We start from the raw sequence: 19754 nt of genomic DNA on the forward strand, positions 1-19754 counted from the left end.
CTGAAACACATAGCTGAAAGCAATCTGAAGATCATTAAAATTATGATGTATGGAGACTGCTGTTTATTTTGCTGACCAACACTAATTAATTATTTCTTTGTGATTCTGACTGTCTATATCCATATGCCACTAATGGTCTTTATATTTTGGCATTATGTAAAGGTCTCTTCTATGGATGTAAAGTGCCCAGCCCAATTCTCTCTCATATGGAATTAGGGATCCCTAATGGAAACTGCACACCACAACTGAAAAGGTAATTGAAAATACAAGGAAAATGAAAGTTAATACATTTCCTAGATTAATGAAGAGCACACCAGTAGGCAAAATATCCCAACAAGACAAAGCACTCTTCCTCCTAAAGAACAAAGGAAAAAGTAACTACATACACTGGCATTCAGGTAAAAAAAAAAAAAAAAAGAAAAGGCATTTCTCTTTACTGAAATTATACTGCTGAACCTTTGAAAGCTGTACTACCTCCAGATGCATCATTCGGCAGACAGGTTTGTGTGACCTTTTTTTCCAACTCAATAAGACAAGGCCAAGCGGCACACAGTCACCCTGACAACACCCTCAGCACAGCAGGCACCCGCTGCCTTTTCTTGCTGAAATACACATGCTCTGCAAACTTTGGTACTCTTCCCCACATTACCTGCTGTACAAAACCACAAGCATTAGATGAATGCTGCCAGCAAAAAGCATTCTTTTGTTGTCTGAAGCTGGGACACAAGGGCAAAGAACAAAAGAAGTGAGAGGCTGCCTGAAACCCAAGGTCCAACCAATCCACAAGGCAGGGCTTTGAACTGCTGGAGCAGTACACTGACCACAATAGCTGCTGCTGCCTTAGGCTCAGGGAAAAAAAGTACTAGAAATAGGCACAGAATGATCCTGCCACTGCCATTTAGCAGCCAATGAGGTTTTACTTCCGACCTGGGGGATCTGGAGCTCCTGTACAACAACTCTGCATTGGTGCAAAGTCCTGCAGTCTGCTCAGCTGCTGTGACAGAAGCTGTAGTTGATCCACCTGCTAAGTCTTTCTTAGCCTTTTCTTGGCATGTCTGTGGAAAATCATTGTCCAGGGGAGTTAATCCAGAAAGTGAAAATATTATTCATTTGTTAAACACTGAAATTGGAGCCTCGCTGGTACTACCAAATAGGACCCCTATAAAACCAAATTAACCTGTAATCCTTCTTGTAATGCTTCTGGTTTAGAAAAACACCATTAGAACAGGAGCTTCAGGTGAAGCAGCTGCAGGTAATGGAGATTCTTTCCTTCATAATTTACAACAGCTTACTTTGTGCTGCACTAGGGCCTAACAGCATCATTGACTAGACTGCTTTTTGTATTGTGAATGATATCACTTATTGAATCTTTTCCTCAAAGAAATTAAAAGGTCCAAATCACCTTTTTTTTTCAATCTCTCTTCTCCAACATTTTTTCTTCAAAATGCATTATATATCCACTACCAGCCTCTGACGTGAAAGTATTTTTATTTTACCAAAATTCTTTTATGTAACTGCTTCTGTTACTGTTGCAAAGTCTGACCAAGCCAACCACACAAACCGCTCAAAAGGCAAAGCTAAATACTGCTACTTGTGAAGCCGTGTCACTATAATTTGCCTTGGAGGCAGAAAAGAGAAAGGAGACTTTTCTGTCTCCTGAACTTGTGTGTCTTTGCTGGAATGATAATACCTCCTTGCACTGACAAATTACTGGTGTTGAAACACAGCTGCAATGGCCACATACACAGCACAGCAGTGGCCAGCAAGTCACTGAGCAGACCAGAGATAACAGGACACACTGTAGCTGCCACGTAACAACAGCTTCATCCCCCTCAGAAATACTTCAGTTAATAAAAACCAAGGCTTACAATTGGAATTTGCTACCTTTATTTGTAAAATGTGCAGCAGCCATGCAAAGTTTTTAAGGGATTCAAACCTAGTTTTAAAATGAGAAATACTCTACTTGCATCTTTTCTTTTGAATAATCTGCCTCCATTAATCAAGTAAGTATGAGTCACCACCCAAAAAGTGGAAGAAGTTGGCAGCATATTCCCCAAGCATCATCTGAAACTGAGAGCTGAGAGGGTGGTGTGCCACACATCTGGTGCAATCAGGCAAATCCAATATGCTTTCACTAGCGCAGAGAAGCTGATTGCCTGGATTTTGCCTCCCAATCATTTAAAAAAACTATGCCCAACAGCGAGAATCCAGAAATCAATTTAAACAACAGAATTCAGGGAAAAGCTGCACTAAATTCTCTCTTTCTCAGACACACACACAGAGTGAGCAGATGGAGGGAAAGCAGCGAGTTCCTTGCTAGTCACATCAGCTCAGGAGTCAGACATTATGAATGCTGTCTCATCCAGCTCTTGTTGAAATCAATTAAAGCCCTTCAGTGAAGACCACGGGAGATGGAAAATAACCCTCCCCACACTTCAGCCAGAATGTGTGAATGAGAAAAAAACCTGACAGCTTTCTTCCCCTCTGATTTTCATGGTGCTTAAAGATCCAGATTATAAAACACATCTTGTCATCTTGGAATTTTTGATGTGCTTGCTTGGCATAAATAAAGTTCACGCCTATGTGTGAATCAGGAAGACAGACATCACTTTGCACTTGGACAAGGAGAGATACCAGCAGTCATGCATGAATAAGCATCGCTGCATTTCAAAGTGCTGTGGATGCAGTGTGTTCTACAACTAAGGAAGTAGATGGAGTGAAAGTGTTCCTCGTTGCTTAAAAAAAAAATCCTCATTTTGCATTGGTGAAAAATAAAGAAAAAATAGTCCAAACACGGGAATTTGTCTTTTATCAGTTGGATAACCTGAAAATCAACTGTCATTGTAAATATCTAGAGAGACTGTGGCACTTACTAGTGCATTTACCATCTCTGAAATAAAAAACCGACTTCACTGGAGTTGCTCTGAAGTGCTTTGTTGGCATCAACTCACAATAAACATTCAATTATTCCTGCATTCCCAGCTCCAATGACATTAATCACTGCAAACTCCTTTGGCCTGAGGGCCCATTCACACTGGCCCACACTGTGTCTATAGATTTTGTTCTCATTTTGCCTTGCATCCCTGCAAACACCAATATTTAGGTCTTTACACATGGTTTGTGTTTGGTCATAAATATTCAAACAGTTTCCTTTTCTATGCTCTTTCTAGACATAGATCCAAAAGGAGAAGGAATGGAGGCTTTACTGTGTCAAAGTGAACTCTGTCAGTAACACCAGTTTGATGTTAATAAATATTAGCAAGCAGAACAAAAGAAAATATAATAATCCACTTTAAAAAAGAATCTCAAAGTTATACTCACTGCTAGTAGAGGACATTCGGCTGTACTCAGACCTGCAAGACAAAGATTTTAATTAGAATGTATTAAATCTAGAAAAGATAATGAAAAAATTACCAAAGCTGACACACTGTGCTTATTGAAAAAGTTTAATGCCCATTTAGCACTATTTTTGTGCTAAGAGAATAACCAGAATAGGTTTTGAACACTGCTTCAGAAAAACTGGCATCACATGTGAATTTTGAAAACACATAAGTAGAATAAGTAAATATGCAAGTAGAATGAGTAACTATGCTTTTATCTAGGGGTTATTCATGCTACCTAATTCTAGATGTGAAAATAAAAGCTCAGAAGGCTTTCCATAAGGAAGAAATAGTCTGCTTCAGACACAGGTGAGGAGTAGAAATCTACTAGACTTTGACTCAGCTCCTCTCCTTCCTCAGTTTATGTCCTCTAAATGCTGCTTTCCAGATAATGCTTTTGAATTCTTTTAAAGAGAACTCTATTTGATGAGCAGAATTTTTGTAGTTCTACAGTTACAATTGTCAGAGAAGGAAAAAAAAAAAAAAACAAAGAATGCCAAAATACAAACATTTAGATGACAAAGCTTTTTGATTTAGTAGACCATTTTCCTCTTGAAGACATCTCAATAAAACTATACAGCCATTGGTTCTAGTTCAGGGCATACTGGATTATCTGTGAGAAAGCCAAAGAAATTGAGTGTTTTGAGCAGCAGTGCAACTAATTTTTTGGCTGCACATAACCCCAAACTCCTGAAAACCCCATTCTGAGATGATTAAAACATACCCATTTATGCCCTGAAGATTCAGAAACAATTAGGTAAAACAAACATGCCATCACTTAATATTTAAGGGAAAAAAAATCATTTCCACTGCTGAGGCCCTACCTATGACCTTTGAGTGTTTGGGTTTGGAGTTTACAGCCACACAGCCTCTACCCTCATAGTTACTGGGTCCCCAAAACAGACCCCATGCACCAGAGCCCCCTGCCACCATAAGCGCATGGCACGTGTGCCCTGCAGTGCCCTGAACAGGCAAAGGGCTCAGGGAGCTCTGACACAGCTCTGGGATTCAAACCTAAATCCTTGTTTCATGTAATAGTTGCAGCAAGTTTGCAACATTGCTTTAAATTAAAGAAACCACACCAGCCTTGACTCCCAAGAGATGTGTGGGGAAGCAGATACCATCTAAGTCTGTTCTCAGGACACCCTCATACTCTAGGCTCTCAGGCAACCAAGGGAATAAAGGACATCAGTCCCACATATCTATAGTATCTGCTTTTGATTTTAATGTAGAAATGTCTCTGCAGAAGAAAAAAGAATTACAGTCATCCCCATATTTCACAGGTGTGCACTCAGCACTCTGCAGGGCAGATGCCATCTTCTCATACTGGTTAGGTGAGAAGATGATGAGGAACCACCCCCAACTCTTGCCAATCCTGCTGGACTAGTGAAAGATGACACAACCTGAATGCTTCAAAAAACTCATAAAAAAAGATTCACCAATACCATCAAGTGCCATGAGGTTTTCATAGTTTTTGGAAAAGATCTGGGCAATGCTGGGGAAAGAGTTGCTGGAGGGGGCTTGCAGCTCTCCCTCCTCTTTTCTAATCCTGTACCCCCAGCCACTTTGATAAGGCCAGGGAGCAAGGAAACATCTCTGTCCCACTGGCAGAGACCACAGGTCTAGGTCATTAGCAGCCACCCTCAGGCACCCCATACAGAGCTGCTCCACAGCACCTTCTCCATTAATCAAGAGCTACCCCTCAAACAATCGCCCCCAGGACCCCTATGGAGCTGGGAAGGCAGGGGCAGCAATGACATTGGTGTCCCAAATGTGGCCTCACTGCCCTGTGTGCAGCACCAATTTACACTCCAAGATGAGGTATTCCCATTCCTTTAGTCCAGTTTGTGCAAAGCAGGGAGCTGGCCCACAGCAGGCCGGGTCCCCAGCCATCAAAGCTCCACACCACTCATATTTTAGCAAGCAAAGAAATCAGGGCTCATTGGCCACCAGCCACACAGCTCTGCTACTGATCAGTATTCCACCTGTGCTTGGCTACATGATTCACTTGCCATGCCAATGACCAGCCTGTCTCTCGAGTCAGCGGGCTGGGAGTCAATGCTCACCATCTCCCCCAGTGAAATTGTTTTCTACCTAGTTAGAGCTGACTTCAGCACAGTTGCTGAAATTAGTTGGCTTTATTTGTTTCATCCTTATCTTGTGAGTTCTGCCAAATGGCCTTGTGGCTCGTGAATTCTGTGTTCTTTGTGCCCACTATCAGCAGCACATCCCTCTCCCCAAGCTTGGCTAACCTCCCCCTAGATCTGAGACCACTGAAGCACATCGAGCCTTTCGGGATTTTTTGCTGGTCGCCGTGACCCCGAGAGATGTTAAAAGTCTCTTTTCCCAGCCCAAGCAGTCAAGAAGGAGTCAGAGCTCTTCATTTCTTGGTCGCAAGGTTGTTTTTTGTATCTTATCTATAAAAAATTTTCTCCTGCCCTGCTGAGGTCTGCTCAGCAGGACAGTCCAGGCACTCTGGCTGCCCCCAGGGTGGTGTTATGTCTTTATACTAAAACCTACATCCACAATGTTTACAATTACTGTCCAATACCTATTACCTATGTTAGACAGTGAGCTTCTACTCTAAACCAATCTAAAAGTGCCAGCACCACAGCAGAAGATGGAGGCCAAGGAGGAGAAAGGCTGGACATGCCCAGATCCCTCCATCTTGCCTCCCCCATTCCAGAAACCCCAAAATTCACCCTGTGATAACTTCACTATTATTCTACCTAAACTGTTGTGGCTTGCTGATCTTCATATAAGATTGGTAATTTGCTCCACGGGTCATAATCAAAACCACAGGTGTTTTGGGCTCTGTGCCAGGGCTCCTGAGCCCCTGGCAGGGTCTTGGCCACTCTGGACAGCCAGAGGGATGTCCTGGGCTCCCACACAAGCCCTAAAATGTACCAGGGCAATTCTACTGACAGCTAAATTCTAATTTATCTACTAAAGCTTGGACATCAACATGAGTAGAGAAGGACACCTTCTTGTTCCTACTGCTGGGCAATGTACATACTGCTGGTCTGGCTCTGGGCAGGGACCAAGGGGAAGTGATGCTAGGGGCTGGCTAAGGTGCTACGCAGGCCATAAAACCACACAGTATTTTCAGCAGCAAGTCACACCAGTGTCACTTGGCACCATGCATATTTGAAAGGGTGTGAAAACTGTGTAACATGTCATTCTTCATAAGCCTAGAGGCAAGCAATACACATCCAGCTGCCTCCAAGCAGCCCAAGCAAGAATTCATTTAGTCTGCACTTCTGTTTGAACACAGCCTGGGGCTGTCCTTCAATGTATCTGTGTTCAGCAGTTGGCAGCTAATTCAAAATGAATCTGCACTGCTTGTATTTCGGATGGAAGCGAGACAACATTTTGCCTTTTGCTTACTGCAAGTTGGAACAGTATTCTATTACTTCACACTGTTATTTTATTATCCCAAAGTGCTGCAGGCACATTATAGGACATGGAGAACTAATGAGTCCTGAACTTAGGGAGTAGCAGACTATGTACATGCAGAACTTGAAAAATGAAACAAGAGGAAAAATGAAATGATGGGGGGTGAGAAAGGAGGAAACAACAGCATGCTTGGAGACAAATTGCAGAGACATATTTTAATAGGCTTTAGAATTGTATTGCAGGAGCTTTTTTGTAGGTCTAATATGGTTCAAGCTAATACTTAATTCATGTTTGTTGCATAACTGACATCCATAAATTTAAAAAAAAAGGGCAATTAGGCTCAAAGGCTTATGTCAACCTCAGATACCAAAATGAGGGCTGTACCCTCCCTAAGCACCCTCTATTGTCAAGGAAAAGAGAGGTCTGAAGTATCTCTCCCTAGCTGTTGCCTAGACAAGAATCCTACAGAAATCACATTTCTAATGTAGAAATACAACATTTCTAATGTAGAACCCTAGTCTGGGTGTCTAAAACCAAATGGAATGAATATGAGTCTATCTGTGTGCTCTCAGGGACAACCTGGATCACTTTTTGTTCTCCCTCCAGTTTCTTTCCTTGCCTTGAATCTAGTCCTTGGGAACAAAAAAAAAAAAAAAAACAAAAACAAAAACAAAAAAAAAAAAAAAAAAAAAAAAAAACAAAAAACCAAAACAAAACAAAAAAAACCCCCACAAAACAACTAACCAAAAACAAAACAGTGCTAGCAAAATTATTATTGTTCTTAAAATATTAGAAGAAATCATCCAGATTCATGGCATGCATTAGTAAGTGGCTCATAAATTAATTTTTTTTCTCTACAGTCATCTATTTAGGACACTAAATTCTGAAGTTAGTATAAGTCTTTTAAGCTTTTTAGACTGGCACACACAACATTCCCTTTAACAAAATCATGCATTAGAAAAATCAAGTACCGAAATAAACATCTCCTGGGGCATACAAGCTCCGTGGACATCAAGTAACTGTGTTCCTTTCTGCTCTTCTCATTCCTCTTTTAAACATCCTGAGTATTGGCTTCTATCATTTCCCTTGGAAGAGGATTTTCCCACTAGGATAACTCAAGAGTACAGCACTCATGTGCTTTAATGGTGACACCTGGGACCACACTGGGGCCAAGAGGTTCCAGGTCTATTATGTGGTCTTGCAGCAAGCTATTTCCTCTGATAGATGTTAGATTATAGATAAAAAGGGAAAAAACATCCATGACAGAAAGTGAACAAATAGAGGACTGTTCCCTTTATAGGCACATAATGAGAAGAAAAATTATCAAACAGGGTATTGAAACAGTGTGAGGTACTGAAAAGGAAGGCTTATAGCTCAGTCAAAAGACACATTAGTCTGCAAAGAATGTGTGCTCAATGGTCAGCCCACCAGCAAAGAGGAGCTGTGGAGATGTCAAAAGACATTAAAATGGGAATGTAGAAGCTTGTGATAAAGGTGAGACCTCAGTTCCCATTACCATCATTGAAGGATCAGACTTGTGCATTATTAGATGCATTAAGAGCATCAGGAGCACAAAAGATATTGAACAATCCTCTGAGATCTGCGTGCACCTCTCACTGCTGATCAGTGATACAGAACCTCAAAATATCCAAGAGAGGGAAGCATTCCACTGAATACCAGCAAAAGGTGCTAGTGCAACTTGCAGTTGCTGAATGTGGTACCTAAAAGCACTGTGAGCCCGTTTTTTGGGTGAGAACATGGCTCTCTCACAGCTCTGGCTCACACAAGCAATGCAGCTCCTCCAGCACCACACCGTGCTGGGGTTCATTGGGCACACTGATCAGCTGTGATCACACAGCACCACGTTAGCACAGCTACAGCCCTGACAGCTGCAGCCATAAACAAACAGTCCCAAGGGAACTGCCTGGGAGCCGGGCCAAGTGCTGTGGAACAGCCTGCACCTGTACCAGTAACACCTCTTGCCTCCCAAAACATCCTGGCTAGTTGTCTGCTGGGAATGATCCCTGAACCATGGCAACATGGCAAAACATATCCTGGCCCATGGTAAAACACACCCAGGAAAGACATGGGGGACAGCTAGATGGCCCCATTCAAACTGATCCCATCAAACCATTTTAATGATTCAGCAACATGGACAACTCCATCCTGTGCTCAGGGACACCCCTATGTGCTGTTCAATGCTCTGGCATGGCTGGGACCAAGGTCTCTGAGCTGGTCATCCCCAAAGGCAGCCTGCTGAGTAAAACAAACGCATCTCCAGTAATTCTAACATAATACTACACCCCAATATGCCCATGGTCTCCATTGCAAGGGCTCCTTAATCCCACTCCCCAAAATGAAATAGTGGAAAGTTTACAATCTCTTTTGCTCTCTGCATCCTTTGCTTGCCTAGGACTGATGGAATGGAACCTGCTGGATTTATATTTCCCAAGCCTTCTCTACCTATACTTGTGGCACATTTCACTGTTTCATATTAAGTACTGCATTTAACAGCTTCTTCTTCTTCCCTCCCTCAGAAAATACTCCACAAGGCACAAGGGAGTATTTTATAGTCCCATTAGAAGAAATAGAAGATTTGGCTTTATAGCTCTGTCTTGGGTTTCTTCTCACCAAATTCCTGCAGGTCAGATTACAATCTGCTTCACTAAAACCAGTCCAGCACAAATCTGTTACCCTCATGATACTTCTACTTGTGCAGTCAAGATGACTGAAATGGAATGACTCACAGCAACTTGTCCCTATACTCCTTGCTTTGGATTTCTAGGAAAGTGGCAAAGATTCCCATTGAGCAGCTCTAACCACTATACTCCAGAGCTCATTACCAACAGCAATGTTTGAGACACCATATGAGAGACACCATTGTTGTATAGGGTTTGAAAAGCTGTTTGTCATCTTCCAAAAAGCACCTGATGAGGCAGGAACACCCTGGGATTTAGTGAGCACACCTGTCTGCACACCCTGCTCACCACTCCCTCACAGAGCACTCCCAGAGGGACACATCAGGTGCCATGTATCCACCCATCCCAGGCCAGGGGCTGACTTATCCTCCTGAGGTCCTGGTTCTCTTAATTAACAACAGAAGAAGCCTGATTTATACCAAACATCAAACCTTCACACAGCTACATTTAGCTGAGGTGAACCTTGCTGCTTGCTGGGACCTAAAAATTATGGGTATCAGCACAGAGCTCACGGCCTCCAGAATGTGATCTAAAGTGTGTTTCATTCTTGCTGTCCGTGTCTTGCTCCAGTGCCTGGCACTCTCAGGTCTGCCTGCCCCGATGTTCAACCAAACAGCTTTGCTTCACTGAGTAAATCTGTTTGGAAATGGTGCCTCAATGCCAGTTTGTGACAAACAGCTCAACTTCACATGTCAAATCAGAGACAACTTGAGTATCATGACATATCTGGACTGATGGGTCTATACATGAAGTGAAAGTGTCAGCAAAATACCCACAGCAAAACAACCCCCCAAACTCCAAACCAAAACAAAAGAAGCCCCAAGGTAAAAATAGGCCTTAAAATAGCTTTCAGCATCAGTGGTTTGTGTTTCTGAGAGCTTCTCATAGATGGATGAAAAATGTGACAAGAGACTGATGTGTCAGTTTGAAGGACTGCCATACAAAGTCCTAAGTGAGAAATTCCTTAAAGCCAGAAACACGAGACATAAAAGCAACTTCTCACCCCAATAAAACATTCAACTATTCATTTGATAATTTAAGTGATCCTTTCTGGCTCAGAACACACATGGATTACAGCGTTCTTGATATTTTACCTCTAAGAGGCGCACAACTTCATATATATATATATATATATATATATATATATATATATATATATGTATGTATGTATGTATGTATATATATACGTATACGTATACATATACGTATACGTATATGTATATGCTGCCTTACCTTCTATTAACAAGTGTATTTTCTACTTTAAAACCTCACACCTTTTACTGAACTGCAACAATTAAAGAAAGGCTTTTTTGATCTGCTTAAGAGATAAGTTAACAGAGGTTCAAATAATTTGTGGTTTGGCCAGGATCGCACATGCAGCTAGGGAGTGCCATAAGGAAAACCAACAAACAAGTATAGAACACTCCAAAAATGAACATAATCTCTGCAAAATTAATTTGAGCAATGAGAGACAGGACAAAATGTAGAGGAGGCAACAAGCACCACAAAAATTAATTGCAACCAAACATCACTGGATTTTGCTAAATATATGTTACAAATAGCCGCTGCATGGTACAGTGTCATAAAGTTCAAACATCCCTTGTTTCTCTGTTTTGCAATGGATTTCTCTATAGGTTGTTGAACTGTTTTGTTGCAGTTGCCTACTACCAAAAATACTATAACCATTCTTCCGAAAATTCATCAAATACTCAACAATTAACCACTGTTTAATCCAGTTTGCATCATCAATATTTACATTTTAAACTTATACAAAAAACTTCCCCACTTGGTACTTCAGCAATGTCTCCCCACTTTCTCTACGTAGATTAATAATTTATTTGAAATACAAGCAGGTAAGTTTCAAATGCAAAGAATTAAAAGTTATAACTTCTCAAAACTTGAAATGACTTTAAGGTGAGGAAATATTACAAGTTTAGGCAAATTGGAGGCAATCAGTAAGTTAATGATTGAAGTGTGAACATTTTAAGACATGGGCTTTTACAGCTGTCTAAGTGAACAAGTTAACTTCTGCTGGGAACTATCATGGATGTTGAAATGTTTAGAACATTGATGTTTAGAACAGAGAAACCACCTGATTTTCCACATTCATTTGGGATATTGGTCCTGAATGCAGTGAATTCAGCTGATGCTATGGCCTGGATATCAGTGGTAGCCAATCTGTATCATTGCCTCAAAATCAGGCATGCCTAACAACTTCCAAAATTGTCTTAGTTTGTCATCTTTGCTCTGCTGCTCAAAGACAGTGAAATAACAGCATTTGCATGGCTTGTAAAATGAAGAAAATATTAAAATTAATATTTCTACAATTTATTTTAAGTAACTGTTATTTTTCTCACTTTTTTGTTTTTCTTTGCTATTCAACTACAGTTCTGTAAATGTGTACATTTCTCCTCCTTTCAATCTTTCTTCCACCTGCTTTTGCCCTTTGTTTTCTTTGTAATAAAAGACTAAAGAAATACTATTTTATTCTTCCTAAAATGTCAGGTTTTATAGTACAAACCCACTATGAAACTATTACTAGAGAAAGTTTGTGTCCCATAATTCTGGACTAAAAGTTTTCAGTAGCAGATTAAATAAGGTTCTTATACTAAAACTTCCCAAAATATGTTTCCTGAGAAAATACAACTTGTATAGGCAAAGTCTCTCAGATCAAGGATGGTCCAACTATTTCAAATCTCATTAATAAACAGCCAATATAAACTAATTGGCTTATATGTTCTACATCCTTTATTTAGGTACTTGACAACACCAGCTCAATCCATTCTTATTGGATTCAGGAACTCCAAATATGCTATTTCTGTTCAGCAGACTCTTTGCCAACCCTATTTACCAAGGCAAATGCAGTAAGAGGAACATATTTTCTAAAGGATTAGGAAAATGAAGGCTTTGAATTGTAATTGATCTTGCCTTTAGCAGAGAGTTTTGCCTGCTTTTGTAGCTGGCAGCCACAACAAAACCTTAAGCAACATATGCCCTGCGGAGTACTTGATGTGTTCAATTTGTTAGCTGCTCTAAGCAGCTTCAGCAGCCCGGGCTCGGTGCAAGAGCTCACACATCATTACGTGCCATCATTGAGATGACAAGGGCGTGCAGTGCCTGCAGTTACTACAGTCACTATCCACTATTGTTCCCCGAGTGACAGAAAGCGACCACTCCATGCAAAACTGGGCCTGAATCACTCTGACAGTTGTTCCTCCTTATTCTTTCTTATCCTCCTGCTGAAGCTCAGAATAGATAATTTTTTTTTTTTTTTTTTACCATTGAGTAATTGGTGAAAAAGGAATATTGTTCAATTTAGCAATAGCTGTGATGGGACTGAGACAAAGCAAATAGCAGATCTGGTAACGGGGAAAAGCAAGTGCTGTGAACAGTTGGTCTGGTGAGAAAGCTGAAATATAAACATTGTGAAAGAGACATACGCAACATGTTTATCAGAATTAAATAGCTGCTAAACAAAACTAAAAATAATAATTGAAATGCAGAGACCCGTTGCCTTTCAAAATAAACATCAGTGCAAAGCACTGCAGCTATTAATTGCCATATGTCATTTTTCAAATTCCTCAGACAGACTCTTCCACCAACCTATACTTTCCAGTGTCACGCACGGGACAGAGACACTTGATAAAATCATCAGCTTTAGCACCTCATCAACACCAGACTCAAGCAGCTGTCACATTGGTCCCTGAGGTCTAAAGGCTAATGTCACCAGCTGGGTCAAATCCTTCCAAGTGCCTGTCCCAAGGAAACCCAGGTTTTTCCATTCCAGATAAACACAGCAAATTAAGAGTGACTTGACCAATCAAGGGGTTTTTGAGCTTTGAACCAGGCATGAGTCCACGGATTACTTTGTCTTCCTTTTACCCACATCCCTAATGGGGACTAACCTATATCTGGAAAAGAAGCCTGGATTTTTTCCTTTGAACTTATGTCACATAAAATATTTTAAAGCTTTTACTGTTAGGTGTGCCTACAATACAAGGTGATGGGAAAAGTCCTTAACTTCTCAGACTACAGAAGAGATTAAAAAGTTATTTTAATTACTAGCTGGATGTATGAAAAAGATTACTATATGCCATTTTCACATTTTAGATTTATATTTGTAATGTTGCTAGTTCAGTTTTGGTGTGGTGCACCTGACACCACCATGCAAAGAATTAGTTTTACAGTTTTGCAAGAGTCAGAGTAGAGGCCAAAGGAGATGCACCAGGCAAGGACCTTGGAGAGAAACAGCTGGAGGAGCAAGGAGTGAGGAGAAGGAAGAGTCGGGAAAGAACGGCCTTAGCAGGAGTATGCGACCTCCCTTTGCCCTTCTGGAGCCACAGGAGGAGCAAAGGCTCACTGCCATTCCTGACAAGATCCCAAGGCGGCAGCACGTAGGACAGGCTTGAAAACACTCCCCTTTCCCACAGAGATGGGCTGAAGGTGTGAGCTGAATGGGAGATCCCATGGATCATCCTTGCAGCAAAATTAGCTCAGGAGAAGTCATGCAGCTAACAAGCAACACACCTCTGGCAGCATGGTCATGAAATCGGGGGAAAAAAGTCTCCTTGACTGAGATGACACTCCCAGCAAAGTTTACAGCAGTTCACAGGCTAGCATGGAGAGTACCACAACGAGAATCATGACAACAGCAACCCACTTTCAGAGTGCCTGCAAATCAAACTTGCTTTTGTAGAAGGCTCTCAATGGTCCTTCTGAGGAGTCAGCTCTCTCTGCCCCATGGGTGTCTGGGTGTCACCGCCAGAAGGAGAGGACGGGTCCTGGACACGCTCCCAGACCATCCTCAGCCGCACTAACCTGGGATACAGGATTGGTATACAGCCCGCACCGCCGAGCCATCGCCCCGTGCGTTGGAGCTCAAACTTAAAGCCCACAGCCACGACCTGTCCGTGGCTCCCTCCCCGTGTGTAGACCCCGGTGGGGTCTGCTTCACCGAAGGGGAACGCGAACTCCCGGGGCAGTCGGAGCAGGGTGATGCCTCCCCGGGGGTCACGCCGGACCGGGTCCCAGGAGGGCAGGAAAGGCGAGGGAAGGGCGGGCAAGGCAAGGAGGCTCGGCGCTGAGCGGGATGCTGCCGGAGGGAAGCTCTGCCCGGGACACGCAGCCGCCGCCCCAGCCCAGCCCCAGCCCCAGCCCCAGCCCCGCCGCTGCCGGGACGCGCCTGGGGCGGCTGCCGGCAACAAGTGCAGCCCCTGGGGCCGGGGGAGCCGCGCCAGAGCCCGGCAGAGCCGCCCGCACTCACCCGCCCGTCTCCGCTCCCGAGTCCGCGCACTCCTCCTCGCCGCCGGGCTGCTTCTCCATGGCTGCGGCGGGGCTGGGGGGGCTCTGGGAGCGGCGCTGCCGCCTCTGCCGCCCGCCCTGTGCCGCAGCGAGAGCCGCGACAGAGAGAGAGAGCAGCGACAGAGAGAGAGAGCCGCGACAGAGAGAGCTGCGAGAGCAGCGCCCGCTCCGCCGGCCCGGCCCGGCCCCCGCCCCGCGCCGCGGGAGGCACCGCCCGCCGCGCCCGCTCCCTGCAGCGCCCGGAGCCGGGACAGCACCGCGGGCACGGGATGTGCCCGGAACCGGGACACTGCGGGCATGAGCTGTGCCCGGAGCTGGGACAGCACCGCGGGCACGGGATGTGCCCGGAGCCGGGACAGACACCGCGGGCACGGGATGTGCCCGGAGCCGGGACAGCCCCGCGGGCATGGGATGTGCCCGGAGCCGGGACAGCACCGCGGGCACGGGATGTCCGGCCCCCGGGCACAGCCTGTGCCCCGCGCTGGGACACCGCGGGCTGCTGGCTCACAAAGCACGTCAGCAACTTCACGGTGACACTTCAGTGCTCCCTGGGCTGGAGGTGCAACGCCCCATATCCAGTGGAAGTTAAGAGAGACTGTTGGATGTGTGGGCGTTCTCGCTATCCATCCGGTCTTGGAACATCCGCTGTTACAGCCTTTTATTTGAAGTATCTTACTGTGCTGAGCTTTCTCCAGCCTCCCCCAGTGCTGCCTGGCACTTGTTCATTACATTGAATGCAATAACTTTGAAATTACGCGCAGAAACAGGGTGGTTTCCAGCTTGATGAGAATTTCTGTAACTATGCAAAAGGAGGGTTAGAAGCATTTTGAATGCTGCCTGTGAGGAAATGCTGATGTAGGAAAGCTGAATGGTGGTGTCTGTAAAGTGAGAGTGAAGGGAAAAGTTGTGGGTGCGCTCCTGTTGTCTGTTTTGTATTTGGAAATGAACACCAATCTCTTTCACCATCACTTACAGAAATACAAATATCCATCCATGTAGGTGTGAACCAAGATCTCGCTCTGCCAAAAAAAAAAAAAAAAAAGAAAAAAAAAAGAAAAAAAAGAGTCTTCCCTTAATCTACGGAGTCCATTCAGTCTGTGGCAGATTTTACAAGAGGAGGGGCAGAACTGATTTGTTAGCTCAGCTCTCTAGAGACCAGCTCTTTGTCTCTTCTGAATCAGGTTCAAAGGTTCAAGCACAAAACTGGAATGGGGTGCTCTGTGTTCCCCACAATGCAGACATTGTGGGACAATTAAATCTACCCCATAACTGGAGGCTCCTTCCTTTAATATTTTGTGGAAGATGCTTTGACGAGTTGGAATTTTCTTTTGGAAAATCTCCAACAATCACCAGATTTCTATCAGCTGCAGGCTCTTGGAGAAAGTAATAAAAAAGGTTTTTTAATTAAAAAAAAATTTTTCTTAGACCTTTTCTTATTTATGTCTTACAAGAAAGAAGAAAAATAGTGAAAGTTTTGTCATTAAAAGACATAAAACTGACCAGACTATAAAAATATATGACACAAACCAACCTTCTGTTGGTCTAAGAAATGCTAAACTCGTTTGGTTTGCCACCAGTGCTTTTATATGCATCTCTACATTGCATGGCACTGCTGTCCTTTATGTCAAGCCTGCCAGTGCTCTCCCAAGTTGCATCTGGCAGCACAAATTAATAGTGGCACCTAGCATTGCTTAACAGGCTGGGTGTGGTTCATGCTACTGTTGTCTCCAATAGTGCATGGTCTCAGTTCTCTGAAATAATCTGGGTGTAGATAGGACTCTTGTGAAATAAAAGGAAAGGAGAACACCTTGGTTGGAGCTGTCAAGGTGGTGTTGCCTTGTTGTAGGAACAACAAGTCAGTACCAAACCCCAAAGTGTTTATCATGAAACTGGAGAATTCCCATTGCTCCACCTTGGAGAGACACTGAACACATGTGCTGTCCTGTGGCCTCTCAGCATCATAGAAGGTCAACCCACTGAGTACCTTCAGAGGTTTTTAGAAGAAACTTTTAGCTTCTACTATTCATCCAGAATTAGGAAAAAAATAAAAGTGGTATAGGAAATTTGGTGTTTGATCTGTTTTGACAGTCTGGTTGCATGCATGCATGGGCTGCATGTGTGTCAATTTGAAAGCAGATAAATGATTTCTCATTTTATGTGGAGGTTTTCACATTAACATTCCCATAAATATAAGGATTTAGGTATGGAATAAGCCTCCTTAATAATCCCTCTTCCATTCTCCCCCCAGCAAGTTGTTAAAAGCTAGTTTGGACAAAATGCTATTAATGGGGCTCATACAGAACAGTCCTGTGCAGGCACCTACACAGTAATTCAGAACACATGGGAACAACCTATTCCATGCTCTGTGACTGGTAAACTGCCATCCAAAACAATTTACTCACAAAATGAAATTTATACAATTTCTTTTAGGACTGGGACCAAAATGCTGTTCTTGTCTGCTTCCCAGCTTGCTAAAATCTGAATCACCACTTTCAGGTAGGAGGCATTAATATTTTCAGATATTCTGTGTCATTAGGGGATTCCCCCAAGGCTGGACAGAGGCAAAACTGAGACAACAATTCTTGATTCCCAACTCAGGGCTCTGTTTTGGGTAAATGTTTTATTCTCCATCACTGCAATGGCCAGGGATATCCCTGGGCCTCACAAACATGATGCTGGTAGTCTCTGTTACCAGGATTGGACAGACCTGCTTGTCTCTCTGATTCTTAGCCTGCACACATGCATTTATTTAGCTAGTGCAACTGTGCTTAAAAGCAGGTCACTTTTATTTGCTTTTAAGAGCGGTTTCAAAGTGAAATAAACTGACTCTAGCCACCATAGAACTGATTTAAGGTGTTACCAAACCTCCTTAAATATTTAGAAATAGGTTTAGTTAAATTGATACATTTCTGTACATAAAATTTTAGGTGGTCAGCTAATAGATCTTTTCCATTTCTGACTTTTATTATTCTAGTTAGTTTTGTTTAAACACTGGCATATGAGGGGATCTGGAATAGATTTTATGCTGCATTTAAGATTAATTTATTCCATCTGTCCCAGGGAGGGAAAAAAGAAACATTCAAAGGAAATATATAATTAAGATAGTAAGTAAAGCTACCGCAAACTGTAGGTTCTCTTATTTATATATTTGCCCCATTTAACTCTGTTTTATTCTGGTCTTTCACATAATTATGGTGAAAAGGAGACTTCTCTGTATTAAATTCCAAGCATTTAAAAAGGTTTTAATGAATGAGGTGTTAACTCCTGCCCCTTACTTAGATTTTCTCTGTTACCTGTACTTCACATTAAGTCCTCTCTACTATTTCTTGATAAAAGAGGCGTTTTAATTACTTTATTATACTTCTGATGCTGTGATATCAGTTTAAAGACAAAGATAATGGTGAAAATATTTCTAAGTTAAATTTCCTCAAATTTCAAGCCTTTCATTTAATAGCAGTGGTGGTAAGGACCCAGACACAAAAGTATCAGGAGACTTTGGATCTTCAAAGATGCCAAAAAAGTAAAGTATTCTGTTCTCAAAAACCAAACACTGAGGATGTGAAATGAACATTAGTTCTGCAGGAAGCTCTCTTGCTCCTACTTGCCCAGATCCAGATCTGAAATAGGACCTAAGGTACTTATAAGAGGATGTAAAGCCTGGTTTTATGACTATGTTCAAATCTGTTATCATGGTAAGTCCTGCACAGTGGTAATTAGGAGGTATCTACCTTCCAAAGGGAACTTCCAATGTATCTGGGGCTCTGTGTGCAGTTGCCCAAGGTTAACCATTTTAGCTTGCATCAGCAGAGTGAAGCACCACCTAACTGCACCCTCCATCTGCTATAATCTCTGTCCTCACCGAAGCAAATGCAGGCAGCAGATCCTCCTTCATCACACAGTGGCCTCAGTAGCTGAGAGCACAGTGCAGGAGAGCAATAGCTGCAGCCTCCAGCTGAGGAAAGGCAGGTTGGGAAGCTGAAAGATGAACCGCGCCGGATCAAACGGGGACTGAAAGAAGGGGAAGCAAAAGCATCCATCTCCCTGATGAATCCACACTTGGATTCAAATTTCAATATCTTTTCTGCTCCCTGAGTTCTGTCTGCTGGGATATCAACTTTCCTGCACCAGCTGGGAGGATGGAATGTAAGCAAAATAGTGCAGCAGGGCAGGGAGAGAGGAGAAAAATGTGTCCCTTTTCATGTGACTGAATTTCTGGTGATAGAGGTGCTCTGCTGGGGGAAAAAGCTCTCAGTTGTTTTCTTTTCATGGAGCATTTGGGATCTCTCCGTTTTCCTGTGCAATTCCAAAGCAAAAGGGGACCAATGCTACTGAAGTTCCTTCTGGCATTATGCTATAAATTAGAGAGCCCTCTTATCTTTTGAGAGAAAAAGAACCTAGCTTAGCAGAGGATTCAGTACCATAGACAAAGAAATAGCAAAGATGCCAAACGATGGGATTTTTCATTCCCAACTACAACCTTTCAAATTGCTGTCTTCACCCTCTGCTACCTGACTCTGGAGGCAGAATCTCACCCTCTAATAAGGGGTTCTGGATTCCATTCCTGACACTTTCCACACTACTCTAGGTATTTCAGTGATGAACTTCTCAGTTTACAGAATCTGGCATTTATAGAAAAGTTTTTCTCTTTTAATGGTCCCTGTGGAAATTAGCCCTCTGCAGGTCAAGGCTTTGTTAGCATTCACTGCTGGACTTAAGACACGGGGTTGTGGTTAAAAAAAAAAAAAATAAGACAATTGCAGTTTTGGAAGGAGGAGGAAAATTATGGCTTGGCATGTGGTTCTCTCTTCATGCTAGGTCAGCCCTAAAAGGCTGACTTTTAGACTGGTAAATGTTGCCAAAATAGTTGTGGCAGTTTCTCACATAGAATGTTGGGTTGTTTGGATTTTTAAAGGTTATGATAAGGTCAGTTTCATTTGTGGTAGGTCTCAAGCCAGACACCCAACCTCCTAAAATTATA

The 19754-nt window shown here is 42.9% G+C and overlaps 1 protein-coding gene across 1 annotated transcript in view; it reads right to left on the reverse strand.

Moving 5' to 3' along the window:
* Nucleotides 1–14835, reverse strand: part of FAM124A (family with sequence similarity 124 member A) — a 42451-nt gene extending 27616 nt beyond the window's left edge. The window contains exons 1-2 of the mRNA XM_063149264.1: nt 14739–14835; nt 3322–3353 (exon numbers count right to left, since the gene is read on the reverse strand). Of these exons, the coding sequence (XP_063005334.1) occupies nt 3322–3353; nt 14739–14797 (91 nt within the window). The 5' untranslated portion in view covers nt 14798–14835. The remainder of the gene's footprint in view (nt 1–3321; nt 3354–14738) is intronic.
* Nucleotides 14836–19754: the final 4919 nt, after the last annotated feature.

This window comes from Melospiza melodia, chromosome 2 (genome assembly GCF_035770615.1).
Source record: "Melospiza melodia melodia isolate bMelMel2 chromosome 2, bMelMel2.pri, whole genome shotgun sequence".
Lineage (NCBI taxonomy): Eukaryota > Metazoa > Chordata > Aves > Passeriformes > Passerellidae > Melospiza > Melospiza melodia.